At 38.1% G+C, this 14,645-nt stretch overlaps 1 protein-coding gene across 1 annotated transcript; it reads right to left on the bottom strand.

The window, feature by feature from the left end:
- Positions 1-287: 287 nt before the first annotated feature.
- Positions 288-13,875, bottom strand: LOC134628636 (bMERB domain-containing protein 1-like). The gene is made up of 6 exons (XM_063475371.1): positions 13,627-13,875; positions 7,912-8,032; positions 5,110-5,183; positions 4,312-4,426; positions 2,643-2,713; positions 288-2,140 (listed from the first exon to the last, which is right to left on the bottom strand). The coding sequence occupies exons 1-6, from the start codon at positions 13,793-13,795 to the stop codon at positions 2,028-2,030; spliced, it is 663 nt and encodes a 220-aa protein (XP_063331441.1). The 5' UTR covers positions 13,796-13,875; the 3' UTR covers positions 288-2,027.
- Between the last annotated feature and the right edge of the window lie 770 nt (positions 13,876-14,645).

The following is a 14,645-nucleotide window of genomic DNA, read 5'->3' as shown; positions in this document are numbered from 1 at the left end:
TCATTTTCTCTCTGTGGCACCCTTTCCTGTGACACTCTGCCTGACTCAAGAAGTGATGTGGTCTCTTCCAAGAATTCTTCACAGAAAATTCTTGGATACCCAGTCTGGGCATGTAGCATTCATTTTCAGTTGGTGGGCTGCTTTTATGTCTAAATGTGAAAATTGAAATAGAATAAACATGACACATACTCAAAGTCTCAACACAGAAGAAATGAAGGTCTTTGCAGAGCAGAAAGCTTTATTTATCACTGTGCAGCTCAGTCATAGGAACCAACATAAAAGGCAATATCTGCATGAAAAGAAAGGTGGTATGATGATTTCTTTCCATGTGAATTTGTAAATTGGCCTACCTTTACTAACTAAAAGCTTTTGTTCTAGGAAATGGTTCACATCATCATTTCACTTCATATCTTGGAGAAAGAGAAAATGAAGCCTTCATCAGAGTATACTGTCTTCTCAAAAAACTTGCACAAACCCATATTATGGCTAAGTTTACTTGCTACATCATATTTTAATTTGGCTGTTAGAGACAGTATTTCAATATTACCAGCATACATTGAATCCTTTCTGGACTTTCGTGACGCCATCAGTCGCGGTTGCTGAGTGATACATGACCCCGAGGCTCTGTGACAGTGCTGAGACTGATCAAAAGACCCAATCACTCAAGTGAAGAGCCAGCTGTATCCATTTAAAAGTCTAGAAAAGAACTGAAAGCGTGCCGAAGAGACATATCATTTAAACCAATTAGATAGATTTAGTGGTCTCAAACAGAATCTACTTTAGAGACATGTATCCTCAGCATATCTACATTTCAGCTGAGTAAAACAATCTTGTGTTTACTTAATCTCTGTTTTGTAGATGATCCGAAAGAGTGCGGGAGAGTTTCAGATGCTTTGGTAATCCAGAACATTGAAAAAAATAATGGAAGTGGCAATAGTAATATTATTTTGTTCTCTGCCTGCCTTTCATGATAGCAATTGCCTTCGGATGTGTTACACTTTTGAAGTCTCATCTCTCTGATCCGTCCAACTTTCCTCACTGTTCCATTTGAAAGATGTGGGTTAAACAAGGTTTCCATGGCGACAACTCCTCTTTGCAACACAAAGAGATGCAAGATAGCTTAATTGGTCACTACATCCATGAACTCCATGTCCTGTATATATGACTTATTGTGCACTAAAGACCTTTATCTACAAGACCCCACGTCCTGAGAATACAGTGCCATATGTACGGCTTTGTGTCTTGACACTGTTATCATCGATGTCAACTTGTTAGATGTCACTGTAAATCTGTTGAAAACTTAACAGATTTTTTTAAGGGCTAGGTTTAGTCATTTTTGTCAAAATCTAAAACACCAATATGCGCTTTCCTTTTACCCAAACCTGTCTTGCCAAAAGCCACCCCCCTTGAGCCTGGTTAGCTTACCAATCATTTAAGAATAATAGAGAGAGATAGATGACTAACTCTTCCTTCACAAACCACCACTATTCAAAAGGTCATACCTATTTGGATTTAGAGTCAGATCACAGGCAACTTCATCCTGACAGAGCTCCCGATTAATGCCAGATTCATTATTGTAGTGTTCATAATGCAAATAACATTATAGCGGTGTCTAGAATCCTGCTGACTCATGCACACATATTGAGGAGATGACAATAATCATAGTTCAGTGAAGCATCCTGATATAAACCTGTGGGCTATAGTAGTTTTTTTTTTTCACTTTTACTTTAAGAGAACGTGCTAACTTACTTACAATGACCAGGGTTATGAGGTTTCTGCCCTTCAAACCCTATGTGAAAATGACAAATAGATACAAATACACTGGGTTGACCTGCAAAGCCAAGACACAGCTAATAAATTAATAATAAAATAAATATAGATGAAGTTGCTTCCTGAATTCCTGGGATGGATAGCTCACTACACTGTCATTGCTCGACCCATGCTTTAAAGTCCTTCTTGGAGCTAAAAGTGGAGAAAGGAGTCCTGTGGAAGAGCACTGCAGGGGAGCGCTGTAATTTGGCTTTAGTCTACATGATGGAGCACGTAAAGCCACAGCACTCTTTCAGGAGGGTGAGTCCTGTCTTGGTGAAGGGCGAAGACGTCTGCTGAGCCCTGGCGGGTGCCCTTCTGGTTGGCACACCTGTAACACGGTACAATGAACTGTGTTGTATTTATGTATTGCAAAAGACATCTACATCTGTGTGCACACATACATACACAGCAAGATCCCTCACTGTATACTGTACACTGGATAAATAAGTTCTGATAATTAATGCCTTTATGGCAAAGACCATAAGTGCATGTCCTGATGCATGCTTAATCATCCAACTAAGGAAATTCCCCAGAAACTGATTCTGTTCATCTGGAAGAAGCGAAACCCAAGTGACAGCAGAATGCAGGTTTCCCCAACTAGCTAAGACTGAAGAAGTCATTTGGATGAGTGATGAAACATTTCTCCCACTGAAAAACGCTGCATCCAGATGAACAGAATCCATTTTTTGGGAACATAAATACATACATTTTTCAGTCAGGTCTAAAGCACAGTCTCAGCACACCCATTTTCCATTTTATCAGTCGTATTTATGTAGTTATGAGTGGATACTTTCACAACAGACAACATTTCAGCTTTCATGACTGAATACCTGTCTTTTTCAGATTTCTTGGCAATTTGGACTTCAGAAAATCTGCCATTTCTTTATCTTCTTCTTTCTCCCTGTAAAAATGAATACATATGTAATACTACAATTACAAAGTAAAACACTAAAAAATGACAAAGCTGTTATGACCTAAATTTCCCCCTATTCCAGGAATATTAAAAAGAAAATCTTTTCCACAGGTATTCTTTCATTATCCAAAGCATCCTTAAAAATCAAGAAGGCTGGTTTTTACTAAAGCAGAGAGATGAAACATCCTCCCCAGACACCCACTAGATAAGCGAGCTAATGCACCTCTGGCAGTTAAGATTTCCTGGCAAAGGTTTCTATATGCTTAGTGCATATTAGTGAATGTCGCAGTCTCATTTTGTGTTATTTGAATACAGCCCCCGATGCAAATAAGTGTATATAACTTGGATACTTGCAGTGTTTATTGTATATGGATATATATCATATGTATTTTAAAGTGATATCTAATGAATTATATTCAGTTGAAAAAATTTTAATGTGTCCTAAAAATAAAAACTCTCGGGTAAAGATCACAGAGAGATTTCTCCTGTGATAAATAGTCCTGATTTTATAAAAGTAAAGTAAAATAACAGAAGAGAGAGCTTTATATTTATGAGCATGGACAACGTGGCCTTGGGCGCTGTCACATGCATCCTCTCCTCTCTGCACCCATTAACACACTGCCGTTCTCCTTCTTCGTGGCTCTCACCTTCCCAGCAGCCCTGCAGCTATTTCACAGCATGCCGTCAGCTGCCAGCAGAAAGTGCTGCTCAGACAAACTAACAGTGTTTTATACACTCTGAGATCAAACCTAGAAAACATGCTTATTATTCTACACGTGGTTGTCCACTCGCAGGCAACGTTAGATTTCAAGCTATGCAAATTAAATGTGAAATGTTTGAACCTGTGAGGATGAATATGCTACTCTGGTAGCAAATTCATCCTCACAGCAAAGCATCTGGGTCAACATTTTAAGATGCATTTATTTTCTATTGCTGCAAAATGGACAAACTGGAAGTTGATTACAGTAGATCTCAAAAACAACATGAACAGTTTAGGTGCATTTGTCCTTAAAGCACCTACTACACACTTGACCTATGGTAAGCCTGCTTTAAACTAATAAACAATGATGCTGCACTATGTGTCATTTCCACATCAGTTGGCTCATTAAACCTATTTCTTTCTTTCTTTCTTTCTTTTTTTTTAAATCAGCACGCGCTCCCCTTGCAGAGCTCATTGATGCACCCTGACACATCTTTAATTGAAATGGCTCTCTGCTGTGCGCTCTGTGGGACCCTCTCGCACAGCAACGCGCCCGAGGAAACATTCAACTTTTTTCACGGGGAGCAAAAGAACTCCTTTGTGGAGACATGCATATTTTGGGTGCTGAACTGAGAGAAACATTTATCAGCATTAGTGACTACTGAGGAGGTGCGAATCTGTGGCTTATCAGTCATTATAAAGATTTTAAGGAGGGATGAAAGATGAAAAAAAAAAACATATCAAGCTTTTTTCCCTACATGTACTTCCATGTGATCTGCATATGCATTAGGACTGCATTTTTAATGATTCACTCAGATTTCATGTGTGGAGGTGAACAAAGAACTCCAGTCTAGGCCATCTGTAAATCATTGAGATGAAAGCACACCTGAGACGTTCAAATTCAACATCATCCACGAGGAAATCTCTGGTCTCTACCAGCTTTTGGATCTGCTGTAGCAGCTCTTCCTCCTTCTGCCGGTCATCATTGGACTTGTCATTATCTGGAAGAGCACGAAAGAAGACGACATCAGGACTATGTCCCACATTAGCTACTTTCAGTAATATGTATTTGTATGTGCACGCAGATGAATGAACAGCTATCTATAATAACGCACATGCAAAAATTTTGATTGATCCTTCAGTTGACTTCAATCATTTATAGTTAAGAGTTAAAATGAAACCTATGGAAAAAGCAAGTCAGTATAAAGACCAGAAGCAAAGGAAACACTTTATCAAGATCTTTAAAACAATGCACCTAACCTTAGTTGAGTTCTTGATCAACCATCAGTGGCTAAGTTATTTATTGTAAATTGTTTGCTTCATCTGTTAATAAAAGAACTGCACTGCAGAGCAGGTTTGGAGAGTAGGATAAGATGTCCATAATTATTTTTGCATCCCTGTTGTTTACTTCCATTTGTTTATGCTAAGCCATAATCAAACTTTTAGATAAGGCATGAATATTAGAAATTTCCTGTCCAGCTGTTTTGCCCTGGCTCTTTATGCTAACATAGCTAAGCACTTGCTGGCTTCAGCTCCAAATGTGTGGGAGTGGAATTGATCTACTCATCCTGTTCTTGGCAACAGAGTGAATAAACCTATTCCCAATATGTCATAATGATTTTGTTTGTGTGTTTGTTTGTTTTGGTCCAATAGCAGCAATCATGAACACCCAAAGGACTTCTACCTGGTATGGACACTAATTTGTGAAGCTCCTTCTTCAGACGAGTAATCTCTTTGCACAGCTGAATGTCATCCATCCTGTTCAGGCATGATGGCGTAAAAGAAACACATGCACACATAAACAGAAAAAGAGCACTTATGTAAGCACTGCAGATGATGAAAATCAGAGCACTTTTTACGCTACATGTTCCAACATTACTTTGCAATTAATGTCAGTAACATATTTTGTTTTTTACTAAAGCCTTTTTCTTGTTTTTTTCACATACATATTGCTTCATCCATATATATTGTTAAACAGAATTCATGGTCAGTAGTTTGCCAGGGTATAATGGTTAGGGTTATATTATTTAAAGACAAACCCACTTAAAGAGCTCGTTACACAAATACAGTTCTCATGTAGCCTGGGATAAAGACTAGTGACTCAGAGAATTGATTAATTCAGTCAGAGAAAGGCTTACTAATGGGACTTTACATCATCATTTAGCAGCAAACAGGTACTTGAAACTGATAGTGTCTCTGGAGTAAAAGCAAGCACTCAGTGCAAAATCCTCCAGGCTCTCCAGAGTTTGTGCATAAACCTTCATCCTGCCCCTGAATGTTCATGATGTTCAGCAAGGCCATTACCATCATTACCATCAGCAAGAAGGAGGCATTGTCTGTACTTACCATCTCACTGGGAAATGAGATAATGACCTCATCAAGACATGGACTTCTTAAGCAACCGTTTTCTGTCATGGTAAAAAATAAAAAGAACTGTGCCTGCTGAACAAAAGACAAACAACATCTTCACCATACACGAAACACTACTGAATCCCTGGTTGCCATGTCAATAAAATGGCAAAGAGAAATATAATGTGGTCATCATTATCGTCTGGCCTCAACCGCTGTGAGACGCTGTGGATGACCCTTAAAAGTAGATTTATGGGGATGGACGACCGTATTCAAGAGTAAATTCTTGCTTCACTCTTGAATAGGAAAAAAAATTTAATTCAAACAGAGAAAGCTTGTTATTGATCTTATATTTAACAAAGGAGGTGACACAATCTTTTCTGAGCAGAAATCCCTGAAGCAGGTCTGAGCCAGATAGCCGTTCTCTGTTTCAATGACCCTTCACAGAATCAGTGTGAGTGGATCATTACTGATAGTGAAGAGGGATGGAAGCCCCTCCGTGCCTTGCTTGTCAAGCAAGAGGCCATCGCATGAACTCTATATCCTACGAACAGACTTTTATTACGAACCACACACATACAGGCTCAGAAAAGGCTACACACACATTCACACATATTACACACATTCATCACTGTCAATAGAAAAAGAGACTCAACGCCACACTTGTCTACCTGTTATGTCAGATACCATCCTTACATGAGCATCTGATAAAATGGCCAATGGCCAAGAGATGGCGATTTGGAATAGAAACTTAACTTAATAGACAAAAAAAAATTAAAAAAAAATCCTGGTATTTGTTTGCATGAGGTCCCCTGAAAAAAGCTGCTTCAGATTGCTACTCTAGTCTCCATGTCCTCCTTATCCACTCTTTCGGTCTTTCAGTCTCCCATTTTTCCATTTGCTTGACTCTTGCTTGCTACTCCACACACGTCACTCCTCGCATTCCCCCTGCCATCTGAGCAGGGCAATTGCCTATCTTCCAGAGGAGTATATGAATAAATATCCATGTATTAGCCAGCTTTGTGGAAGCTGCAGTGGAGCCATTGAAATTGTAATGGGGGTAGTTTGGGGTGTAGCTGATGGGAATTACAGACAAAAAAATTAGAGGAATTATGCCTGAGGTTTTATTTCTGAAACGTGTCCTAAATGATTACACTGCTGTTAATAGGGAAAGCATCACTGCAAATTTTATAGGTTGTTTAGTTTAATTTCTGCACTTATTAAAAACTCTGAATCCTTTATCTTATTCAGATTTACTATAGAATCTACAAGTTGCCCTACAGGACTGAAGTAGAAAATCAAAAGATTGATCTCAAATAACATTAAGGTGCATTTGAAGCATCTAAACTAAAAATGTACACAGTCATCCAAGTTTCAAAACTGACTTCTACAAATGTAATTTAAAATACTAGTACATCCTAGTAAGTAAATTCATGCCACTCCATCAATCAGTTAATTTTTTTAGCAACATTTGAAGGGTAAGTTTGGATAGATTGCCATGGAAATTTGGTTTTAAAATGTTTATGCATCAGCAAAAATAGGCCCAAGATTACATATGTATGTTAACGTAATATTAGCATGATAACAAAGTGTCAACATCACGCTCAAAGGTAATCCTAACCACATCTCAGGCAGACCATTTTCAAAGCTGTGCAGCTTCTGAAATGTGAGCTGAGCCCAAGATGGATATTTACACTCATGCACCACTGTGCAACCTTCTTGCTCTTATTTTCTGCTTTGCAGAATACAGAAAGTGCACATTCTTGAATTAGTGACTGCTCTCAGTGCAAATTGTGGCACGATGTACAAAACAAAGAGTATATAAATAACTTTACATTGTCCTCTTTTTATAGGCTTAAATGACCATTATACTCAGTGTAATTATCTATTAGATGTAGATTTAAAAAAAGACCCTACTTGTCAGTGGTAAAGTCCGATTTTTCATTTTTACACACCTAGTGGTAAAGATTTAACAATAACACAGTTGGATCTCAATTTTTCATGCATTAATTTTACCTTCTGTTGTGCAAATTTAAGCATAATAATATTGACAAAATAAGTCATCTGTCAGCTCAACTAAAATCTAACAAGCAATGAATTTTCACACCCACAGCAAACAATGTTTTTAAGTCCTCACATGTATCTGAGCTCTGACTCTCTCCTAACCAGGACATCCCTGATCCTCTCAATCTTAAAGAGCTCCCCCTCGATGTCATCCACGGTGATGGTGGAGTCTGCCATGGACACCACGTCGTCCTCTGAAAGAGAGACAGCGAGAGACTTAGTCTTTCTGAACGTTGGACAAAAGACCACACGCTGGAAAAAAACACAACATTCCTAACAATGCATTTAGATTATCGACTCTTCAGTAGGTTAAAACATGCCACACACAGATTGGTGATGTGTGTGCACACTTTTGAAGATGATCTACTGTGGCATTTCAGAACCATAACTGCATATGAATTTGCATTTTAAACTGTATAAACAGCTGCAGCAGAAACTGCTGCTAGATGAGCAGAAGAGCAGAGTGTCACAGCCAAATTACCATGTGTCAGCAGCTGGCACAACTTGCATGGCTGTCGCCCCCACACACACATAACTGTGCATACACACAAACACTTTAATTGCATGATGCGTTAGGCCAGGAAGTAAGGCAGTAAAGCTGTCAACCCCTTCCACTGCAGTTTTGTTTACACTGCTATGTTGTGCTGTACAGAGACTTCATTAAGTCTCTAACTGTGTGTCACTATGCATCAAGAGAAAAAATATACATTCTATTCCATGTTGTTATATTTAACGTTTATTAGTAATATTTCACATTTTTTTTAAATTTTGCAGTTGCCTTTTTTTTATAATTTCCACATGTGCTGTTCATAAATAAAATTTACCATCTGTAGGTATGTGACTATGTGATATTCTTGTTTTGCGTGCTTAAAAGACATTTAATAATTAACTACTGGCCGCAAAATAACTTACAATGAACGCCAATAGGAACAATGAAACAATTCACAAATTATTTTTACAACATGCTGAATTTGTGGTATGTGCACATCGACATTTGCATTTAAACAGTTAAACAGTCAAACAGTCATTTGTAACACAGAGATCCTTGATGACGTCCAACAAAAGCCTAATGGTTGATAAATAAAAAATAAATAAATAAAGCACGGCTGTGAAGAAAAACACTTGAACCATTTTAAGGGTGTTTATTTTGCATAGTTTGCCCACCAGAGGGCATTCTGCAACTTCCTTGTTGGCCATGCTTGTGGAAATGTAAACATAACAACCAGCTGGTCTGAGTAAAGTCGCAGAGCTTAAAGAGGCACTTGTTGTGACAATAAAACAAGATAATTTTTGAATTGCACTGTTATAATATCTTAGCAAGGAGTCATATTCAGTATCTTATTCTTACTCTTATCCTATTCCAGTGTTTTTCTAATTTTTGCTATGTATCTTTGCACTATCCACTTTTTGCTGTAATAAAACAAATTTCCCACGTGTGGGACTAATAAAGGTTATCTTATAACTAACATAATAAATGTTGGATTTCATGTGTCTGAAAGAAATAAGAAGTAATTGGCCGACATATCAGCTTGTTAAATCACCAAATATCAGTACAGGTATCGGTCTAAATAACCTGACATCTGTCAGGCTCTAGATTTATCATAAGAAATCAATTGTTAAAACATTAATCCACAATAAAAATTTGCAAAACTTGCTGAAAATAGACACAATCTGTCCCAAAGCATCCAGAAAATTTTGTGTGGTACAAAAAGACAAAGTACTTCATTGAGAGCAGCTGCTGTACACTGTGAGCAGCAGAAGCAGCTTCACTGAACTCAACCAATAAGCAGCTGCTAATTCAAACATTAAACTGCAACAAATTTCTATCAAAACATTTATTTTAGCCATGTAGATCAGAAAACACAGGCAAAAACTTAATACAAATCTAAGCTGACCTTTTTAAAAGTAGATGGCTGAAGTCCGACAATGACAGCTACTGTGACTTTATAACTGAAACAGGTCACCTCTTGTCTTGAGTTGTTCCTTTTATCAGTGTAGCGGTGCTGGACACCTGTCACTTCCCTGCAGAGAGCAGCCTTACATTATGGGCTGAGAGGAACACAGCCAGGGAGATACCACTTCTGACAGTCTGTCCCTGTTTCCTCCTGAGGTCATTAAAGTCTTTCTATATACACACCATTACTCAGTGGAGCTTTATTATGGAATCTCTATTCAAGCCTCAATTAGCCCTGGGGTGGAGCAGAGCTGTCTAGGTTCAAAGTGCAGTGAAAACACTTATTCTGCACTAGCCTGACAAAAAGCAGAATAGAAATTCAAACTCCAGGGTGACTTCAGGGTAAAAAGTATTAACCATACTTCATGATAACTGCAGGTTTACATGGACTCACATTGCTATGAAAGATTAGCTTGGGGTTTTTTTGCTGCATAAGAGACATATGTGTGACATCAGCATAACATCAACACAACCCTGACGCTTTAGAACAGAGAACATTGACTGACATGAACATAAACTGTTAATGGGAATATTTATTTGAAAGACATCAACGTTACATGTCTTTTTAATACTTTAATTAAATGAGGAATCCCCCCCTCCCAAAAAAGGTATAAAGATTTTTATAAAACAGTGTATAACCTTAATCTTAAAATATTACTTCTAGCTGACAATAGAAATGGGAAGCTTTCCATGAGCAAAAAAATAAGACAAGGTGATAATTGGTTCCCCATGCCTCTGGTCTTTTGTGTTTCCATATAATCATTATTTCTCAGCAATTTGGTTCTACTGTCTTACTTTAAAACTGTAAAAACTAGAAATTTGTGTCATCAGATTTCAAAAAAAGCATTTTGACCTTTGAGCCAGTGTGCTTTCTCACTTTTTTACCAACTATAGAGAATAAGAACTACTCTAATGACTGTCTATGGAGCTGGAGCCAGGAGGCAATTAGCTCAGCTTATAGCTAACACTTGAAGCGCAGGGAAATCAGTGTTTAACTGAAGCAATCTGTTTCAGTCTCTTTAACTGCTGTGCCAACTGTGCTCTTCTTGTTATCAAAATTACAGACATGAAATGTCTCCAGTAAAAAGGTGACACTGAATTGTAAAAAAAAATGGAGCACACTTATGTTAAGTGCTCAACCTGTTTTTTCATTTTTTTGACATGGTCACAGCAGTGTGTGCATTTTTCCAAACATTTAGCGAGGCCATAAAGCTTTATTGTGGCATGATCGGAGGACTTCACACTTAGTTTTGGGGGTTTAGGTTTCAGTTAGGTGTAGATAAGTGTTCAGTTTTGGTTCTTAGATGTGATATGTAAGGTTTAGATATGGGGATTAAAAAGTGTGTTATTATGGCATAGAGGCAAGTGAAAGAAAAAGAAAATAGTCACTTACAAGACACAGCACAGTATTTGATCAGCTGGCCACCTGGGTTTTACATAAATGAAATGCAATGTTTTAACGTTCACTACTCTGCTGAACTTTCAGAAATCTACACTCCTACCTTGAGAGCTTCCCAGTCTCTCAGTCATTTTAAAACACTGTTTAAAACCTATTTATTCTCACTCTCTTTCAGTTCTATTTGAACAGGGCACTCTGACTTGTATTAACACAGCCTTATTTACTTTATTTGATCATTTTTAGTGTATATTTACTGTTGATGTAGTGATGTATGAAGATAAATATTATACACAATTCACTACATGTATGTCTACTCAAAAACTCGCTGAAGCTTCTTTTTAAACACGATTATGGATTTTCCTATCTGGGTTAAACACTATAATGTGTCGTGAAAAACTCTTGGGTTGCTTTTGTAGTGTGCTTTGGCTCATTATCTATTTGCACTGTGAAGTGTGTCCAATTAGTTTAGCAGCATTTGGCCAAATCTGAGCAGAGAGTATAACCCTGTACACTTCAGAAATCATCCCGTTACTTCTGTCAGGAGTCACATCATCAAAAAAACACTCGTAACCTGGTCCCACTGGCGTTACAAGCCCATGCCATAACACTGCCTCCACCATGTTTGACAGATGATGTGGTATACTTTGGATCAAAGATGTTTTTCTGCTTCTGCATACTTTTCTCTTTACATCATTATAGTGTAAAAAATGACTTCTTTTCAGAACTGCACAGTGTCTTTTACATTTTTTCCTGACAAAACCTAATTTGGTCTTCCTGTTCTCATATATAAGCAGTGGTGTGCACCTCGTTGTAAACCCTCTGTATTTCCATTTGTGATTGTGGGCCTTTACAATGGTACGTCCACCTCTTGACTTGGTTAAATGTTGTGAAGTTTTTTTTCTCAACCATGGAAATATTTCTGTCACTATGAACAGGGATTTTCCCATCTGTTTTTAACACTGTATTGTATCCTGGGGTCAGATCTATTATTACATGGGTAGTTAACAAGTCAAATGCACTTTGAATTATATCATTAGACACAATATGCTCTGCTGCAAAGGCTCTCTAAGACAAGTAATTCTGCCACTGAGCAGTTATGACTCATCACTAGACTTCCTTTACACCTTCTCTCCGTTCTCTCACTCTCACTGTTAGTGTTTCTCATCTGCCTTTGCTTCGCCTCACTCTGTATCTCTCCTACTCTGCCCTGCCCTTCTTTTCATCCAAACCCCTAAAGATGTGAATTAAATTATGAGCTCAGTTTTACTCTTTTCTTTGACTCCAACTTTCTCTCTTACACTGCCCTGATACGTTCTATGCCTAATGAGGCAAACCATCATACTGACAGACAGATCAGCCTGATTAGAGACCCCAAGGCAAACACAGAGGAGAGAGAGGTGGGAAAATCATTTAGTGTAGAGGAAAAACATAGAGGGCTTAACAGAGAGTCTACAATAAAAAAAGACATTACAATAAAAAAAAACAGAAATGCTGATAATTAACAGTTAAAGTCACTTTCCTTGAAAATAAATTTTCACTTGCCTTTTTTTTCATTCATTATTTGAGTACTAGACTGTTATTCAGACAAATCAAGGCACTGGGCATTTTGTTGAGAAAATGTAATCTGTCTAATTGAATTAATGTCATAAAGAGGCGTAAATGAGTTATCTTTTTAGTTACTAATAGATGATGCCAGCGTCCTGCCAAGACCCACATGTGGGCTATTATTCCTTATTTGAATAGCTGGTCTCTAAGTAACCTCACCTTACTTTTAATCAAGCAAGGAAACAAACAGGCACACACACACATACACACACACACACACACACACACAGACACACACTGCCACTCAATAGACACCTGTGGATTCTTGACATTTTCTGAGCTGCAGCTTGTTCTGCTACTGAATAAATACATTGATCTGATCTATCAGTGCTGAAAACGCTCCCAATTAATTGTTAAGGCCTATTATTGTGTGTTTTACAAATTTCCCCATATATTTAGATTACATAGCTGTATAAACACAAGAAATAAACTTTACATAATGCATGTTTGTCAAACGAGGAACGTATACTAATAAGCGCAAAACGATATAAATATATTCAAAGACAATGCTGTTTGTTGGAGGCCTACTGCTACTGTTGTTTTTTATTATGCTCGATACATTAAATTATTACATTAAAATGTTTTTTTTTCCTTTTTTGTGTGTGTACAAAGCTAATGAGGTCACTACAAGTTCACCAAACAGTTAAGACAGGAGACACTATTTGTAGCAATGCAATGCTAATGAGAACATTTCACACTAAAACCAGAATGCACAGAATTTAGTAATACTGCAGCGAACTAAAAACACATACACATACTTAAGACGTCATTTAAACGTGACTGACATTATCGAAAAGTAATTATAAACCAGCAATTGTTTACTAGATAACCTGCTTTGTGGGTGTCTCTGCTCCATTCAGTGCGCTCCAGTGAACCGTACTGATGCTTCTTATCCATCGGTCCAACAGCTGCTCCTCTATTCTCTGTGCTTCCAATCGCAGAGGCTGGGGAACAGCAAAGACAGCTACAGGGGAGGGTCTCGCAGTTGTTGTGCTTCATTAAGTCATCGCCAGTCAGTCAACAACCTGCTGAGGCAGAGACAGCGAGATGCTCCAGTGATCTCCACCCGCTCCGACAGGTGACGGTGTGCGCGTGTGTGCGTGTGCGCGTTTGCAGCCTGCTAGTGTTACTACCTGGTCAACGCAAACGCGGATTTAATGGCAAATAAATAGCGGCATCTGGTGGCACATGGTTTCAATTACAGTTGGAGCCACAATTTGTCTGCCTTTGCACACCATCACAGTGGGTTTATCATTGAAACAATCAATATGTGATTGAAGCCCAGACTTTTAGATTAAATTAAATGTTTTAGGAATTACAATAGTTTCCATAAATAGTTCTCCATTTTCAGAGGCTCAGAATTAATTGGACAAGCAAACACACTTTCAAGTGCATGGATCATTTTTATTTCTTTCTTTATTTCCTGGGGGTAAAAATCAGTTGGAATCAATGACTGCTACCTCCCTTCAGATTCTCTGCAGCATCCACCTGCAGTTGATGCTTGTTTGTGGCTCACTCTGCATTCGGTTTTGTCTTCAGTAAAGTGTCCTGTGTTGGCTGACATCAGGTGACTGACTTTACAACTGAAGAATTTCTCATTTCACTGCCTTGAGAAACTCCACTGACAAGTATACAAGCCCATAACCTAACAGAGAGTATGTTATGCTTACGTTATGTCTTCTGCTAAATTCTTATTTGGTCTTCCTGTTCTTGGGTATGATTAGTGGTTTTCACCTTGTTGTGAACCCTGTTGTTTATTTCCATGAAGGCATTCATTTGTGAATGAAGGCGTCTCTTGACTGTAATGATGATGATGATGATACACCTACCTTCTCCTCGTCTTGACTTT

The sequence above is a fragment of the Pelmatolapia mariae genome, linkage group LG6 (genome assembly GCF_036321145.2).
Source record: "Pelmatolapia mariae isolate MD_Pm_ZW linkage group LG6, Pm_UMD_F_2, whole genome shotgun sequence".
NCBI classification, from domain to species: Eukaryota; Metazoa; Chordata; class Actinopteri; order Cichliformes; family Cichlidae; genus Pelmatolapia; species Pelmatolapia mariae.
The sequence above is the reverse complement of the archived record's forward strand: the minus strand, read 5'-3'. Positions and strand labels throughout refer to the sequence as shown.

Excerpts from the sequence above, each read along its gene's own strand:
- LOC134628636 (XM_063475371.1), bottom strand. The coding sequence starts at position 13,795 with ATGAAGCACAACAACTGCGAGACCCTCCCCTGTAGCTGTCTTTGCTGT. Across the intron at positions 8,033-13,626 it reads CAGAGACACCCACAAAGCAG|AGGACGACGTGGTGTCCATG; the intron begins GTTATCTAGTAA and ends TCTCTCTTTCAG. Across the intron at positions 5,184-7,911 it reads GAGTCAGAGCTCAGATACAT|GATGGATGACATTCAGCTGT; the intron begins GTGAGGACTTAA and ends ATGCCTGAACAG.